This window comes from Solanum lycopersicum, chromosome 4, assembly GCF_036512215.1.
Source record: "Solanum lycopersicum chromosome 4, SLM_r2.1".
Lineage (NCBI taxonomy): Eukaryota > Viridiplantae > Streptophyta > Magnoliopsida > Solanales > Solanaceae > Solanum > Solanum lycopersicum.
The window spans coordinates 32,475,584-32,493,602 of record NC_090803.1 but is presented as its reverse complement, the minus strand read 5'-3'; the positions used below and the strand labels follow the sequence as shown (position 1 = coordinate 32,493,602).

General features: G+C 37.6%; 1 protein-coding gene across 1 annotated transcript; it reads left to right on the top strand.

Moving 5' to 3' along the window:
• The first annotated feature begins 12,650 nt into the window (after positions 1-12,650).
• On the top strand, positions 12,651-16,221 carry LOC109118889 (uncharacterized). The gene is made up of 12 exons (XM_069296674.1): positions 12,651-13,040; positions 13,152-13,464; positions 13,516-13,664; positions 13,731-13,893; positions 13,962-14,032; positions 14,236-14,358; positions 14,441-14,699; positions 14,790-14,865; positions 15,014-15,135; positions 15,641-15,713; positions 15,816-15,959; positions 16,035-16,221. The coding sequence occupies exons 1-12, from the start codon at positions 12,651-12,653 to the stop codon at positions 16,219-16,221; spliced, it is 2,070 nt and encodes a 689-aa protein (XP_069152775.1).
• Positions 16,222-18,019: the final 1,798 nt, after the last annotated feature.

The following is an 18,019-nucleotide window of genomic DNA, read 5'->3' as shown; positions in this document are numbered from 1 at the left end:
ATTTTTCTTTATTCAAACCCTCTTTCTTTTACCCTAATTAGTATATAATTAAGAATAAAAGATAGCAATAATGACCCACTAATTAACTTAATGTTACCTCTTTTAACCCCCAAGTAATTAGACTTATTAACATTAACCACTGACTTTATAAATAAAGCAGGAATAGTCAAAAACGTCCCTTAAAACGTATCAAGAAATCCGACCCAGATTGGGATTACGCAGTCTGTGACGGCCCGTCGCTCCTGCGACGGTCCGTCCAGCTGCCCCGTCACAGAGTTCAGAGACTCAATTTCTCTGAAGAGTCTGTGACGGTCCGTCCTGCCATTCCGTTACGAAGTTCAGAGTGTCAATTTTCAGTACCTAATTTCAGATTTTCTAAGTGTTTTGAAACGAGACCCTGCGACGGTCCGTCGTGCCCATGACGGTCCGTCGTGGGGTCCGTCATTTCTGCCAGTTTTTCCAGAATTGAAGTCTGCTGCTCAAAACGACTAAACAGGTCGTTACAATATATACCAATTTACCCATCGTTCGTCCCCGAATGATTAGAAGAAGGAAAACAAGGATGAAAAGGAGTACCTGAATCTGTAAACAGGTGTGGGTATCTTTCTCGCATATCAACCTCCTTCTCCCAAGTGGCTTTTTCAACGGGTCGATTCTTCTATTGAACTTTGATGGATGCAATCTCCCTTGATCTCAACTTGCGAATTTCTCTATCTAGAATAGCAACAGGCTCCTCCTCATAGGACAAATTCCCATCAAGCAAAACTGAATCACAACGGATAATATAGCTTCCATCCCCATGGTATCTTTTCAACATCGACACATGGAATACCGGATGTACCCCGGACAGCCCTGGAGGCAAGTCTAACTCATAAGCCACCTCCCCTACTCGCTTGAGTATTTCAAATGGTCCAATATACCTTGAACTTAGCTTACCCCTTTTTCCATACCGCATCACCCCTTTCATGGGCGAAACCTTCAGCAAGACTTGTTCTCCCTCCATGAACTCTAAGTCTCTAACCTTTCGATCTGCATATTCTTTTTGTCTACTTTGCGCCACTAGAAGCTTTTCTTGAATAGATTTCACCTTCTCCATCGAATCCCTCAAGAGATCCGTACCCCAAGGAGATGCACTTGGTCTAATAATGCCTTTGTTTAACAACTCTTGAAGTTGGGCTTTTAACTCTCTTAACTCCGCGGGAGCCATTCTATAAGGGGGTATAGAAATGGGGCGAGTACCCGGTTCAAGGTCAATACAGAAATCAATATCCCTATCTGGTGGCATACCAGGAAGATCTGCAGGGAACACATCCAGAAACTCACGGACCACCTAAACCAACTCAATCGAAGGTACTTGGGTAGTGTCATCCTTGAGATGTGCCAAGAAAGCTAAACACCCTTTACTAACAATTTTCTTAGAACGAAGAAAGGAGATGATACGCACCGGATTGGAAGTGTAGTCACCCTTCCACACTAACGGATCTATCCCAGGCTTGGCTAACGTCACCGTCTTAGCATTACAATCCAAGATCGCAAATTGCGGAGAAAGCCAAGTCATATCCAGAATTACATCAAAATCATCCATTTCTAAGATAACCAAATCTACATAAGTGTTGCTCCCCACAAAGTTCACCAAACAAGACCTATATACCTTTTCAACTACCACAAACTTACCCATTGGAGTTGAAACACGAATAGGCATATCAAGTAATTCACAATGTAAATTTAGACCATTAGCAAATGAGGAAGATACATAAGAAAATGTGGATCCAGGATCAAACAATACAGAAGCCATGCAATCACAAACCAGAAGATTACCTGTGATGACAGCATCAGATGCCTCCGCTTCAGACCGCCCAGGGAAAGCGTAACAATGGGCCCTTTCGTTTGTTTGTCCGTTGCCCCTATCATGTTGTTATGTAGTGGCTCCAGTTTGCCCATCACCTCGACCATTTTGGTGACCACCATTACCTCGACCACCACGTCCTCCAGAATAACGGCCTCTACCATGACCACCTCTACCTCTAGCCATTGAGGGTCTATAACTCTGTTTGGGACAATTCCTCCTAATATGTCCAGTATCCCCACATCCATAACACTCTCTAGAGTCAAGCATAGGCCTCTCAGAGAAGTGTTGACCGGTCTGAGGTGGACCCCCAACTGCAGTCTATAGCGAAGACTGAATTGGTCGAACTGAGTAACCTCCGGAACCCTGTCCTCTAGAGTAAGAACCATTAAACTCACCTCCCTTTTGAAACCTCTTTGAGGTCGATGCCATGGTGAATTCATCTGGCTTCACTCCTTCCACCTCTACCACGAAATCTACCACTTCTTGGAAGGATTTTGCCGTAGCCGCTACCTGTAAGGCTGAAATCCGCAACTCTGACCTCAACCCCTTCACAAAACGATGAATCCGCTCTTGTGGAGTGAAACAAAGTTGGTTGGCATATCTGGATAGTGCACGAAACTTAGCCGCATATGCATTGACCGACATCCTACCTTGCTCTAGGCTCAAAAACTCATCCCTTTTCCTATCCCTCAATGTCCGAGGGATATACTTCTCCATAAACAAGCTAGAGAATGACGCCCAAGTCATAGGTGGTGCCTCTGTTGGTTGACACTCAACATGTGACCGCCACCACATTTTGGCGTTCCCTTGAAACTGATAACTCACGAACTCAACACCAAACCGTTCTACAATACCTATCTTGTGTAGTAGCTCATGACAGTCAACCAGAAAATCGTAAGCATCCTCAGATTCAGTACCCTTGAAGACTGGAGGTTTCAATTTCAAGAACTTACTGAAAAGTTCATGCTGATCATTTGTCATTATAGGCCCAGTAGTCAGACGTGGAAACGTGCCTATATCTAATGAGGCATCCATACGAGGAGCCATAGTGGCTGCATGTTGTACCTCTGAAACCGGAGGTGTTGGTGCAGAAAACACTGGAGGTACCTGACCTTGATCAGACAACCCACTGAGATAGGCGAGAACCTGATTGATCATCTCTGGGGTAGGTTGGGGTGGCAATCCCTCATTCTGCACTTGTTCATTTTCCCCATCCTCCCCTTCTCTTATTACATCCTCAGTCGGTGGAGGAGTCACTGCCGTAGTATCAGATGGGCTAGGTGCTCGTCCTCTTCCCCTAGAGGATGTCCTCCCACGACCTCTACCACGGCCTCTTGCCGCTGCTCTTCCTCGAGCTACAGCCCCAGTGGCTGGCTCAGACGCACCATGTCCCGCTGGTGCTGGTGTTGGCGTTGGCGTAGTCGTTGCTCTAGTTCTAACCATCTGCAAAATAGAGTGAAGATGGTCAGATACAAATTTGTATCACCTAGATACCAATTGGACCCAAGTAATAGCACGAAAGAAAGAAAGAAAGAATAAAATTTTCCTAAAGTCTTATAGCCTCTCAAAGAAAAGTAAAGGCGTTCCCCTACCGTTCCTTAAGACTCTACTAGACTCGTTCTTGTGTGATGAGACCAACGAACCTAATGCTCTGATACCAAGTTTGTCACGACCCAAATCCGGGCCGCGACTGGCACCCACACTTAACCTCCTATGTGAGCGAACAAACCAATCTAAACCTTAACATTTCAATATAATATCAACAGAAAGTAATGCGGAAGACTTAAACTCATTAATAAAAACCAATTCAATAACTATTATTTCCCAAAATCTGGAAGTCATCATCACAAGAACATCTACAATCAAATGACTAAACTAAGAGTATTCTAAAAGCTAAAAATACATAAGAAGCTAGTCCATGCCGGAAGTTCAAGGCATCAAGACTTGAAGAAGAAGATCCAGTCCAAGCTAGAAGCATTAGTTCACCTTGAATTTCCGATGTAGTAAGACTGGCTTGAATTACTGTTGAGTTAAAGACGATGGCACGTTTGCTGCACTCCACAAATAAACAAGAAGAAAACATAAAAGTAGGGGTCAGTACAAAACACGGGTACTGAGTAGATATCATCGGCCAACTCAAAATAGAAATCAACATATACCAAGTAATATCATAAAATCAACTATGATACTCAACATGTAGCAACAACAAATACTATATAATTAACAATTACCGTCAAGTTCACACATGAGGACTCAAGCCTCGATACCATACTCATTTGGGAATCATGTTCATTAGATTGAGTATATTAACATCTTTCAAGATTCATTATCTTTATTTCTCTTGTGTCAGTACGTGACACTCCGCTCCTTCAATATTCATTAATCCTCTTGTGTCGGTACGTGACACTCCGATCCCCTAAATCTATGTGTCGGTTCGTGACACCCGATCCCCTAAATCTATGTGTTGGTTTGTGACACCCGATCCCCTAAATCTACGTGTCGGTTCGTGACACGCGATCCCCTAACACTACGTGTCGGTTCGTGACACCCGATCCACTAATAATACGTGTCGGTTCGTGACACCCGATCCCCTAATACTACGTGTCGGTTCGTGACACCCGATCCCCTAATTCTACGTGTCGGTTCGTGACACCCGATCCCCTAATCTCCTTCCATCAATTCATCAAGCCTTCTTTCTTACAGAGGCATCATCAATCTCATTACTTTAGTTCATCAAGCCTTCTCCCTTACCAAGGCATCATCATTAAAAAGAGATTATGTTTTTATCAAGATTTGGGATTCAATAACTTATCATGCTTAATATAATCACAATTATATAATCACGTTCATGCATGCATACAATTAAGCACATAGCAGGGTTTACAATACTACCAATACATATCATTCTCTATTAAGAGTTTACTATGAAAGCATGAAAACCATAACCTACCTCCACCGAAGACTAGTGATCAAGCAAGCAAATTCCCAAAGCTTTGTGTTTTCCTCTTCGTTTCTCCTCTCTCGATCAATCCTCTCTATCTCTTTGTTCTTTCTATTTTTATTTATTCAAACCCTCTTTCTTTTACCCTAATTAGTATATAATTAAGAATAAAAGATAGCAATAATGACCCACTAATTAACTTAATGTTACCTCTTTTAACCTCCAAGTAATTAGACTTATTAACATTAACCCACTAACTTTATAAATAAAGCAGGAATAGTCAAAAACGTCCCTTAAAACGTATCAAGAAATCCGACCCAGACTGGGATTACGCAGTCTGTGATGGCCCGTCGCTCCTGCGACGGTCCGTCCTACTGCCCCGTCATAGAGTTCAGAGACTCAATTTCTCTGAAGAGTCTGTGACGGTCCGTCACACCTGTGATGGTCCGTCCTGCCATTCTGTTACGAAGTTCAGAGAGTCAATTTTCAGTACCTAATTTCAGATTTTCTAAGTGTTTTGAAACGAGACCCTGCGACGGTCCGTCGTGCCCATGACGGTCCGTCGTGGGGTCCATCGTTTCTGCCAGTTTTTCCAAAATTGAAGTCTGCTGCTTAAAACGACTAAACAGGTCTTTACAATAGATACCAATTTACCCATCGTTCGTCCCCGAACGATCAGAAGAAGGAAAACAAGGACGAAAAGGAGTACTTGAATCTGTAAACAGGTGTGGGTATCTTTCTCGCATATCAACCTCCTTCTCCCAAGTGGCTTCTTCAACGGGTCGATTCTTCTATTGAACTTTGATGGATGCAATCTCCCTTGATCTCAACTTGCGAATTTCTCTATCTAGAATAGCAACAAGCTCCTCCTCATAGGACAAATTCCGATCAAGCAAAACTGAATCCCAACGGATAATATAGTTTCCATTTCAATGGTATCTTTTCAACATCGACACATGGAATACCGGATGTACCCCGGACAGCCCTGGAGGCAAGGCTAACTCATAAGCCACCTCCCCTACTCGCTTGAGTACTTCAAATGGTCCAATATACCTTGAACTTAGCTTACCCCTTTTTCCAAACCGCATCACCCCTTTCATGGGCGAAACCTTCAGCAAGACTTGTTCTCCCTCAATGAACTCTAAGTCTCTAACCTTTCGATCTGCATATTCTTTTTGTCTACTTTGCGCCGCTAGAAGCTTTTCTTGAATAGATTTCACCTTCTCCATCGAATCCCTCAAGAGATCCGTACCCCAAGGAGATGCACTTGGTCTAATAAAGCCTTTGTTTAACAACTCTTGAAGTTGGGCTTTTAACTCTCTTAAATCCGCGGGAGCCATTCTATAAGGGGGTATAGAAATGGGGCGAGTACCCGGTTCAAGGTCAATACAGAAATCAATATCCCTATCTGGTGGCATACCAGGAAGATCTGCAGGGAACACATCCAGAAACTCACGGACCACCTAAACCAACTCAATCGAAGGTACTTGGGTAGTATCATCCTTGAGATGTGCCAAGAAAGCTAAACACCCTTTACTAACCATTTTATTAGCACGAAGAAAGGAGATGATACGCACCGGATTGGAAGTGTAGTCACCCTTCCACACTAACGGATCTATCCCAGGCTTGGCAAACGTCACCGTTTTAGCACTACAATCCAAGATCGCAAATTGCGGAGAAAGCCAAGTCATACCCAGAATTACATCAAAATCATTCATTTCTAAGATAACCAAATCTACATAAGAGTTGCTCCCCAAAAAGTTCACCAAACAAGACCTATAAACCTTTTCAACTACCACAGACTCACCCACCGGAGTTGAAACACGAATAGGCATATCAAGTAATTCACAATGTAAATTTAGACCATTAGCAAATGAGGAAGATACATAAGAAAATGTGGATCCAGGATCAAACAATACAGAAGCCATGCAATCACAAACCAGAAGATTACCTGTGATGACAGCATCAGATGCCTCCGCTTCAGACCGCCCAGGGAAAGCGTAACAATGGGCCCTTTCGTTTGTTTGTCCGTTGCCCCTACCATGTTGTTATGTAGTGGCTCCAGTTTTCCCATCACCTCGACCATTTTGGTGACCACCATTACCTCGACCACCACGTCCTCCAGAATAACGGCCTCTACCATGACCACCTCTACCTCTAGCCATTGGGGGTCTATAACTCTGTTTGGGACAATTCCTCCTAATATGTCCAGTCTCCCCACATCCATAACACTCTCTAGAGTCAAGCATAGGCCTCTCAGAGAAGTGTTGACCGGTCTGAGGTGGACCCCCAACTGCAGTCTGTAGCAAAGACTGAATTGGTCGAACTGAGTAACCTTCGGAACCCTGTCCTCTAGAGTAAGAACCATTAAACTCACCTCCCTTTCGAAACCTCTTTGATGTCGATGCCATGGTGAATTCATCTGGCTTCACTCCTTCCACCTCTACCACGAAATCTACCACTTCTTGGAAGGATTTTGCCGTAGCCGCTACCTGTAAGGCTGAAATCCGCAACTCTGACCTCAACCCCTTCACAAAACGACGAATCTGCTCTTGTGGACTGAAACAAAGTTGGTTGGCATATCTGGATAGTGCACGAAACTTAGCCTCATATGCATTGACCGACATCCTACCTTGCTCTAGGCTCAAGAACTCATCCCTTTTCCTATCCCTCAATGTCCGAGAGATATACTTCTCCATAAACAAGCTAGAGAATGACGCCCAAGTCATAGGTGGTGCCTCTGTTGGTTGACACTCAACATGTGACCACCACCACATTTTGGCGTTCCCTTGAAACTGATAACTCACGAATCAACACCAAACCGTTCTACAATACCTATCTTGTGTAGTAGCTCATGACAGTCAACCAGAAAATCGTAAGCATCCTCAGATTCAGTACCCTTGAAGACTGGAGGTTTCAATTTCAAGAACTTACTGAAAAGTTCATGCTGATCATTTGTCATTATAGGCCCAGTAGTCAGACGTGGAAACGTGCCTATATCTAATGAGGCATCCATACGAGGAGCCATAGTGGCTGCATGTTGTACCTCTGAAACCGGAGGTGTTAGTGCAGAAAACACTGGAGGTGTCTGACCTTGATCAGACAACCCACTGAGATAGGCGAGAACCTGATTGATCATCTCTGGGGTAGGTTGGGGTGGCAATCCCTCATTCTGCACTTGTTCATTTTCCCCATCCTCCCCTTCTCTTATTACTTCCTCAGTCGGTGGAGGAGTCACTGCCGTAGTATCAGATGGGCTAGGTGCTCGTCCTCTTCCCCTAGAGGACGTCCTCCCATGACCTCTACCACGTCCTCTTGCCGCTGCTCTTCCTCGAGCTACAGCCCCAGTGGCTGGCTCAGACGCACCCTGTCCCGCTGGTGCTGGTGTTGGTGTTGGCGTAGTCGTTGCTCTGGTTCTAACCATCTGCGAAATAGAGTGAAGATGGTCAGATACAAATTTGTATCACCTAGATACCAATTGGACCCAAGTAATAGCACGAAAGAAAGAAAGAAAGAATAAAATTTTCCTAAAGTCTTATAGCTTCTCAAAGAAAAGTAAAGGTGTCCCCCTACCGTTCCTTAAGACTCTACTAGAGTCGTTCTTATGTGATGATACCAACGAACCTAATGCTCTGATACCAAGTTTGTCACGACCCAAATCTGGGCCGCGACTGGCACCCACACTTAACCTCCTATGTGAGCGAACCAACCAATCTAAACCTTAACATTTCAATATAATATCAATAGAAAGTAATGCGGAAGACTTAAACTCATTAATAAAAACCAATTCAATAACTATTATTTCCCAAAATCTGGAAGTCATCATCACAAGAACATCTACGATCAAATGACTAAACTAAGAGTATTCTAAAAGCTAAAAATACACAAGAAGATAGTCCATGCCGGAAGTTCAAGGCATCAAGACTTGAAGAAGAAGATCCAGTCCAAGCTAGAAGCATTAGCTCACCTTGAATTTCCGATGTAGTAAGACTTGCTTGAATTACTGTTGAGTTAAAGAAAATGGCACGTTTACTGCACTCCACAAATAAACAAGAAAAAAACATAAAAGTAGGAGTCAGTACAAAACACGGGTACTGAGTAGATATCATCGGCCAACTCAAAATAGAAATCAATATATACCAAGTAATACCATAAAATCAACTATGATACTCAACATGTAGCAACAACAAATACTATATCATTAACATTTACCGTCAAGTTCACACATGAGGACTCAAACCTCGATACCATACTCATTTGGGAGTCATGTTCATTAGATTGAGTATATTAACATCTTTCAAGATTCATTATCTTTATTTCTCTTGTGTCGGTACGTGACACTCCGCTCCCTCAATATTCACTAATCCTCTTGTGTCGGTACGTGACACTCCGATCCCCTAAATCTATGTGTCGGTTCGTGACACCTGATCCCCTAAATCTATGTGTCGGTTCGTACCACCTGATCCCCTAAATCTACGTGTCGGATCGTGACACCCGATCCCCTAATACTACGTGTCGGTTCGTGGCACCCGATCCCCTAATACTACGTATCTGTTCGTGACACCCGATCCCCTAATACTACGTGTCGGTTCGTGACACCCGATCCCCTAACTCTACGTGTCGGTTCGTGACACCTGATCCCCTAATCTCCTTCCATCAATTCATCAAGCCTTCTTTCTTACCAAGGCATCATCAATGTCATTACTTTAGTTCATCAAGCCTTCTCCCTTACCAAGGCATCATCATTAAAAAGAGATTAGGTTTTTATCAAGATTTGGGATTTAATAACTTCATCATGCTTAATATAATCACAATTATATAATCACGTTCATGCATGCATACAATTAAGCACATAGAAGGGTTTACAATACTACCGATACATATCATTCTCTATTAAGAGTTTACTATGAAAGCATGAAAACCATAACCTACCTCCACCGAAGACTAGTGATCAAGCAAGCAAATTCCCAAAGCTTTGTGTTTTCCTCTTCGTTTCTCCTCTCTCGATCAATCCTCTCTCTCTCTCACTCTTTGTTCTTTCTATTTTTCTTTATTCAAACCCTCTTTATTTTACCCTAATTAGTATATAATTAAGAATAAAAGATAGCAATAATGACCCACTAATTAACTTAAGGTTACCTCTTTTAACCCCCAAGTAATTAGACTTATTAACATTAACCCACTAAATTTATAATTAAAGCAGGAATAGTCAAAAACGTCCCTTAAAACGTATCAAGAAATCCGACCCAGACTAGGATTACGCAGTCTGTGACGGCCCGTCGCGCCTGCGACGGTCCGTCCTGCTGCCCCGTCACAGAGTTCAGAGACTCAATTTCTCTGAAGAGTCTGTGACGGTCCGTCCTGCCATTCCGTTACGAAGTTCAGAGAGTCAATTTTTAGTACCTAATTTCAGATTTTCTAAGTGTTTTGAAACGAGACCCTGCGACGGTCCGTCGTGCCCATGACGGTCCGTCGTGGGGTCCGTCGTTTCTGCCAGTTTTTCCAGAATTGAAGTTTGCTGCTCAAAACGACTAAACAGGTCGTTACAGTGTAGTAGTCACTTTGAGTGTTATATTTATGACTACACAGTGTAAAATTCCTTACTATAGTAATATCAGTTGCTCCTCTTGGCCCGTGGTTTTTTTCCTTATTTAGAAGGGTTTCCACGTAAAATTCTTGGTGTCATTATTTTCCCATTTTATTTCCATTCCTTTTACCATATATATTTTTGTGCTTGTCGGTGTTTTCCCAACATTATGAAAATAATTTCAAATAATTAATTTGAATAATTCTTACCATAATAGATTACAAATTATTTCACTAGAAATTCATAATTGCACTCCTCTATTTATATTTCGTAATTCCCCATTAAACACTTATGTAATTCCGTTGTTAAGATTTTAGATACTAGTTAATAAATTAAGGAAAAATAACTTAAATACACAACTATAATTTTTATATTCTCTAATTTTTCCTACTTTTTTTAAATATTACATAATTTCCCTTTTTTTTATTTTAGTGTAAGTTTGTAGATACATTACATTCTCTCTCCTATAATACAAAATTACCCATTTTAATGCCTATTTTTTCTCCATTAAAACACTTAACCTCTTAAATCAGTTTTTGAATTTTAAATTTTATCCATTTAAACACTCAACCTTTTCAATCAGTTTTTTGATTTTGAATTATTAAATTTAATTAATTTTAAATAAAAGACCAAATTTTGAAATTTTGAATTTCAAAATTCAAAAAATTTGAAATTTAAAAAAGTAAAAATTTCAGGAAGCAGGACAACTTCTTTTAACTTCTACCGTTTTGTTCTTACTCCATCAAGTCTCAGTTCTTTTTTTTTCATAATCATCTTCATTCTTCTTAACCCAGCATATTTTATTCTTTTCTTCTTTTTATTCTTAATCCATCATCGTCTTTATCTTCTTAATCTGTAATTGTTTTAACCCAGCATCTTTTTATTATTAATCCATCATCAATTCGTATTTTCTTCTCTTTTTTGTTTTTGTTAATTGTTCTATTACATCGTAGTAATGAATCCGTTAATTAGTAGAAGGATATATGATTTCGACGATGAAAATTGGAAAGAAAATAAGAAAAAGTCTTTGCATGATCCCATGAATCTTCAGAAGGATTCAAACAAAGACTCTGGCGAAACATCAAAATAAAAGGTTGTCAAAATACAACAAAAAAGGAAAAAAGAAGCAGCAAACATTGTTGTTAGGCCTACATTGTCTCAGGTTAGTATTTTGGTACTTAAATCTGTTGTTTAAATTAGTAAAAATTTTAAGGAATCAAATGTGCTTGCTGATACATTTGAATAAGTGCGTATAGGGTTTTAGATGGTGAATTGATACATGAATTTGTTGTGTATCATAATATTTTATATGTATCATGAAGTTTTGAAAATTATTATAATGTATCATTCAATAAGTTTAGTAAAATGCGTCATCAATTGTGCTTGATGATACATATAGAATCAGTGTGTACAGTGTTTAGTCAGTGCACTGATACATGTAGTAGATATGTATCACATGTTTTGCATGTAGTATGAATTCCTGAAAACTGATATCATGTATCAGTAAGGTATTAGTTGTTTAGTTTATGTAATGATACATGTTTTGAAAATTGTTATAATGTATCATTCACTAAGTTTAATAAATGCGTCATCAGCTGTACTTGATGATACATATAGAATCTGTGTGTATGTTGTTTAGTCGATGTTTCTGATACATGTATTAGACATGTATCACATGTTATAATGTTTTATTTAATTCACTGATACATGTTGTAGACATGTATCACATGTTTTCATGTAGTATGAAATTCTGAAAACTGAAACCATGTATCAGTAAGTTATTAGTTGTTTTATTTAGTATTTATATTTCTATATCATTTTAATTTGCTGTTTTATTTTCAAATTGCAGCCACTGAAGTACAAGGTTAAAAAGATAACAACACATGCCATAAGGTTTGCTGTCAATTTTAACAACAATTTCCTAAAGGACTTTGAAAAATACATAGGGGAGGATGTCATCCAAATGTTTAAGGATACAATTTTTGGACCCTTTTTAGACATTTCTAAATGTAATTTTCAGGGCCAAATAACTAAGTACTTATTGCTTTTAGAATTGGAACAAAGCAACCCTAATGTGTTGTATATTAGACATTACAACGGGTGTGTCCTGAAATTTGGTATAGATAAATTTGTATTATTAACAGGACTTAAGATCAGAGGAAATACCAATGATTTCAAATACCCAGAACAAACTAATTGTATGCTTTTTCAAAAGTATTTCCCTGGTGCAGTCACTAGTGTTACAAAGCATCAACTAGTTCAACGGTTTTAAGATGGGTAATTGGGAGAACAATCAGGATACACTCCAAATGTCTATACTGTTCTTTATTCATACATTTGTATTAGCTATTCTTGATAATACAGCTATATCTATTGTCGACTTTGTAATGGTTGAAGATGGTAGATATCAACATTTTCATTGGGGTCAACTATCATTTTCCAAACTAATTGGTTCACTTAGACATGATTTTGATGTTAGTAAAAAGTTGTACCGATTATATGGGATGCCATATCCACTAAATGTTTGGATATTCGATTGTGCATCCAATTTAAATTCTGAAATAGTTGTGAGAGAACAAAATGTCATCCCAAGAATATGCAATTGGAGAGTTGTGTCTGAAAAGACAAAGTTTGAAATGCTTATGTCTACCATTTTCCAAGAGGTAAAATTTTATTTTTATATATGGAATATCGTTATTTATGTCTTTGTGATACATTATGAAATATTACTGTATCTAACAGTTAAATTATCTTATGTGTTGTGATACATTCAGAATGCATGTTCAAACATTTTCCCAACAGCAGAGGAAATTGAAGCCTTTGACCTTGCTCAAGTTGAACATGCTCATTATACATCACTATCATTAGTACAACCAACTGACGAAGATGATTTAGATAATTTCTCCACAAAACCGCCCGAACAGTTATTGAGGACATATTCTAGAGTTTCTGATACATCTCCTCCACCACCACCAAAAAGAAGAAAAAAATCGATTATTCAAAAAAAGAAGGTGTCAGAACAGAACCAGCCTGATCAATCAAATGTGTCTCCGACACCGGATGATGATGTACATGTTTCCATGTCAAGTCTGCCTTAACATTCGAATGCTGATGATGTACATGGTTATGTTCCACAAGTGTCACCGAAATCGGCTGCAGATGTACATGGTTCTGTTCCAGACGTTTCTCCAAACCCGGCTGCTGATGTTCATGGGTATGCAGATTCACAGAATGTCAACAATATAATTCCTCATATTGAAGAGTTGAAAGGACATTTGAAAACTAACGTAAGTATATTATTTTGTTATTTTTAAACAAACTTTTTTTATCCTAAATGTATCTAAAATTTTTAGGTTGACAAGAAATTTGAGGAACTAATTATTTTGATAAAAGCAAATCACTCTCAGCTGATGCAATCTATAGGCAAAGAAAACATCAATTTTCAGGCTAATACAAGCACATTTCGGTTTGACAAACAAACATCTCAGCAAATACCAATTGATCTCGATGATATGGGTGTGTAACTGAGGATGGTGGTGGTTTTTCTTGTAAAAATGGTGAGCATCATATCATCGACGATGCAGGGGATGTCGATGTGGATGGTGTTGGTGTTTCCGTAAATGAGGGTGAACAACTAGTCAGTGATAATCTAAAGGTAATGTTTATGATACATTGGGTATGTTGTGTATCATGCACATATAGTCAATGCTTTGTATCAGGATCACTTTATTTTCTCATTTTATATTCTGTCATGTATCATGCATATTTACTCAATACTATGTATCATGTTATTATAATCAATGTTACGTATCAGCACAAATTATATTAAGAATTTTTATTTCAAGACTGCATATTCAGGATGGTGACGCACATCAGTCGCACCAAGATTTAAATGAACATATCATGGACCAAGACGTTGATGACAATGTTCAGCACAACATCCCTCATGTTTTGCCCGAAAAAACAACAACGGATGCATTGGTACTTTTTCAATTTTGATTTATGACACACAATTTCATTAGACACAAATTTATTTTAAAAATCATTACCTCATATTATACAGGAATCTTCCACTTCAACAATAATATCGCCATCAACTCAAGCAGCAATAGATGCGCTTATCAAAGATTTGGGTAAAGATCCTACTAATGCTAGACCATTATATTCTTACGATGCGCAAAATATAACTAGCAGCCAGTACTTGTTGACCGACAGTCAATTACCCACTGATATTCCAATAACGGAGATTACTGTTAAAACTGATGCAGTTACTCCTGCGCATAGAAATAGAATGCCTTCAAGAAGGATTCAATTTCCATATTGTACTTCTTTTGGGTCAAGCGAGAAGGGAAAAGAGAAATTGAAGGATATGGCTTGACTCTATTTCCCGTTCGAAGAATATGGCATTACAGATAAAATTTCACTGAAACTTACTGAGGATTACATGAATTGGTTGTCAAGGGAGCTTCTAAAAAATCATAACAATAAGTAAGTTTTATACAGTTTTTTTTGCAAGTGTTAGGCGTAATAATTTTTTATACAACTAATTCATGATACTTTGTTATATAAAAATTATAATTAAGTGAGTGTTATGTATCATGTACATATATTCAAAACTTATGTGTCATATATGCAGGAACCCATCGGACGATAAATACAGATCAAAATCTTCTTCTTTTGGATTTACGATGATGGACTTTGTTGTTGCTTTTCCAATGAACAAGAATTGGTTTGATGCCATGTCACAGCCAAATAAATGTTTGTTTGATGAGGTAATAATATTAAACTATTTATGAAATATGTATCAGTCATAACTATATTATAACAACATGATACATTCTGTAGAAGTATCATACTATTTAATTAGCAATGATACATTCTGCAGAAGTATCATACTATTTAATTTGCAAAAGTATCATACTATATTCACATAATTACATTTCCTTTTTTATATTGTTTAGATGTATATAATTTCTTACAATGTTTTCATTTTGTTTATATCACATCGAAATGATTTTTTACTACCTTCGTAAAAAATCAAAACTTTGCAGCATGGATCAATACAGATACACAACAACCCACTAGTTGTCCATGTCATATGTAAAAAACTGTTATGATAGATATTACATGGACGATGATGATGATAGTCTTACTACACAAGAACATATTGATCACGTTTCAGTTGTATCTGTACATGAGAAGTCAATAATTAACATCATCAAAGAGTTTGGAATACCAACTGCTTTACCATGACATCTTGTAGATGAGGTCTACATCCCAATTAAATGTGATCAAGAATTTCATTGGGTGTTGGCTGTTGTTGAGTTGAAAAACAGGTTGATAAGGGTTTTTGACTCATCAATTAGCACAAGGAAAAAAACAATTCCTCATGAGATCAAAATGTTGTCTAAAATGCTTCATTCATACCTACTTGACAGTGAATTTTTTGAAGAAAATGAACGCACAAAATTTGCTGATTGTCATTCATATAAAGACAACATTACTGGTTCACTTCTTGAGTCTCAAGTTCCTTTCATGATTGAATTTGCACAAGACATCCCTACACATGAATGCGATAGCCTGTAAGTATCAAGAATTTTTCATTTGCCCTTTTTAATGTACCGTTATGTTTTTAATTTATTCTGTATTTTTTGTAGAGACTGTGGGTTATATGTTACTGCATTTGCTGAGTATATCAGTGATCAAATCAATATATCATATGCTGATTTTAGTCCTGATTACCCGCGTCAAAGATATGGAGCATTGTTGTGGAGTTATGGAAGTGAGAAGGCTAAGTGCAGATATGTTATCGACAATATGATCCACCAAAATCCAGGGGCGTAGTCACACCACCACTAGAAGAAGATTTAGTTCACATAGTGTAGCATTTCATGATAAAACAATGTTTTAATGTTATATTTATTGTTTTTATATGTTATTGAACAACTATTTTTATCCTTTTTAATGTTATTTTTTTGGTTTTGTCAATTTCCATGAATTTTTTTTAACATTGCGTAACAAATACTTTTATATTTAAAATATAAATATCAGACATATTATAGCCCCACACAGGTTTTATTCATTTAATAAAGTATAGTCAAAGTATTTATAATTGAACACAGACATAAAGATTTTAAAATTTTTTATTTAATGAAGATGATACACTGGGCAAAACCAAATGATACATATATGCCAAACACACACTAAAAATAACCGATACATTGGCTAAACTGTATATATCATGTACATTATGTTACCCTATAATCCTTAAATTTTACATGATATTTAGGTAAATTGAATAGCATAGTTATATGAATTGGTATTATTTTTTAAAAGTAAAGTTATTTACTGTATATTTCAAGAAAAGCATAACAAAAAAAACATTACACAAGTTAAATTATATAAAATCACATGATACATGATTTATAGTCATTGTAAACTACACAATAACCTCAATAATATTTTGTATTTTTTATCTAATGGAGATGTATCATTGTGCAAATCAATGATACACACTAAAAATACATGATACACTAGATAAACAATGTGTACCGAAAACACACAATAAAAGTATATGATACACTAGATAAACCATATGTATCATGTACATTATATTACCTAATAATTCTTAAATTTATATATCTTACTATATCATAAGATTTATAAAATTTTATATTAAAAACAAATATTGACACAAGTATATTTATCAACAACAATAATAACAAAGTATTTGTAATCAAAAGCACGACTTCAAATTTAATTACCACATGTTTGTAAGTTTATTTATCTAAACACAAAATGTTCAATTTGCAGTTGTAATGAAAACTGAAATTCATTAAAATGTTTACGTTATAAATTATTCTTGATATCATAGAAACATTACGACTAATTCACTTCTCTTTTGGATAGAAAGTACAACTTCTTCCGTTGTGCCCTTCTTGTCCACATTGTCCACAACAGTCTGTGTTCACCGAAATCTTTTCATCTGCATTCTTTCTTCTTCTTTTTCTTTGTCATCCAGATGATCTTCTGTATCTAGGTGAATACACAGTTTCAGCTACCACGTGTTTAGGATCTGACCAGTCTTCCTTATCAGGCATTGGTACCATTGAAATTTTATATATTTTTGCCAACGCATCAGGCTTGTAATAATCAGAGCAATACAGATTCATATCGGTGACATTCTTTTTTTTAATACAGCGATTGCATGTGAACAAGGTATCTCATCTAGTTGAAATATACCACAACAACATACTTTCCGCTCAAGACAAACAATATATCTTCTTCCATTTTCATACACTAAGAAAATAAACTCCGATGATGGAACAACCTGTGTACATTAAAAATTTTAAATATATAATTTTTAAAAAACAAATCATGTTAAAAAAAAGAAGAATGATACACTGAATTAGATACATATAATATAATGTATTATATAATGATACATACCTCCATTTTTGAACTTTTAGCCGCGTTTATTATCAACAATTCCTCAAATTTTCTACCTAATGTGTCCTTTGTGTATGAGGCTACTTCTCTGTTTTTGCAATGCCAAGATCCAAAAAGAATTCTAACCTCTTCCAAGAATTCTAATATAGTTAATTCGCGTGCTTCAACAAGACAACCATTGATACATTCTGCA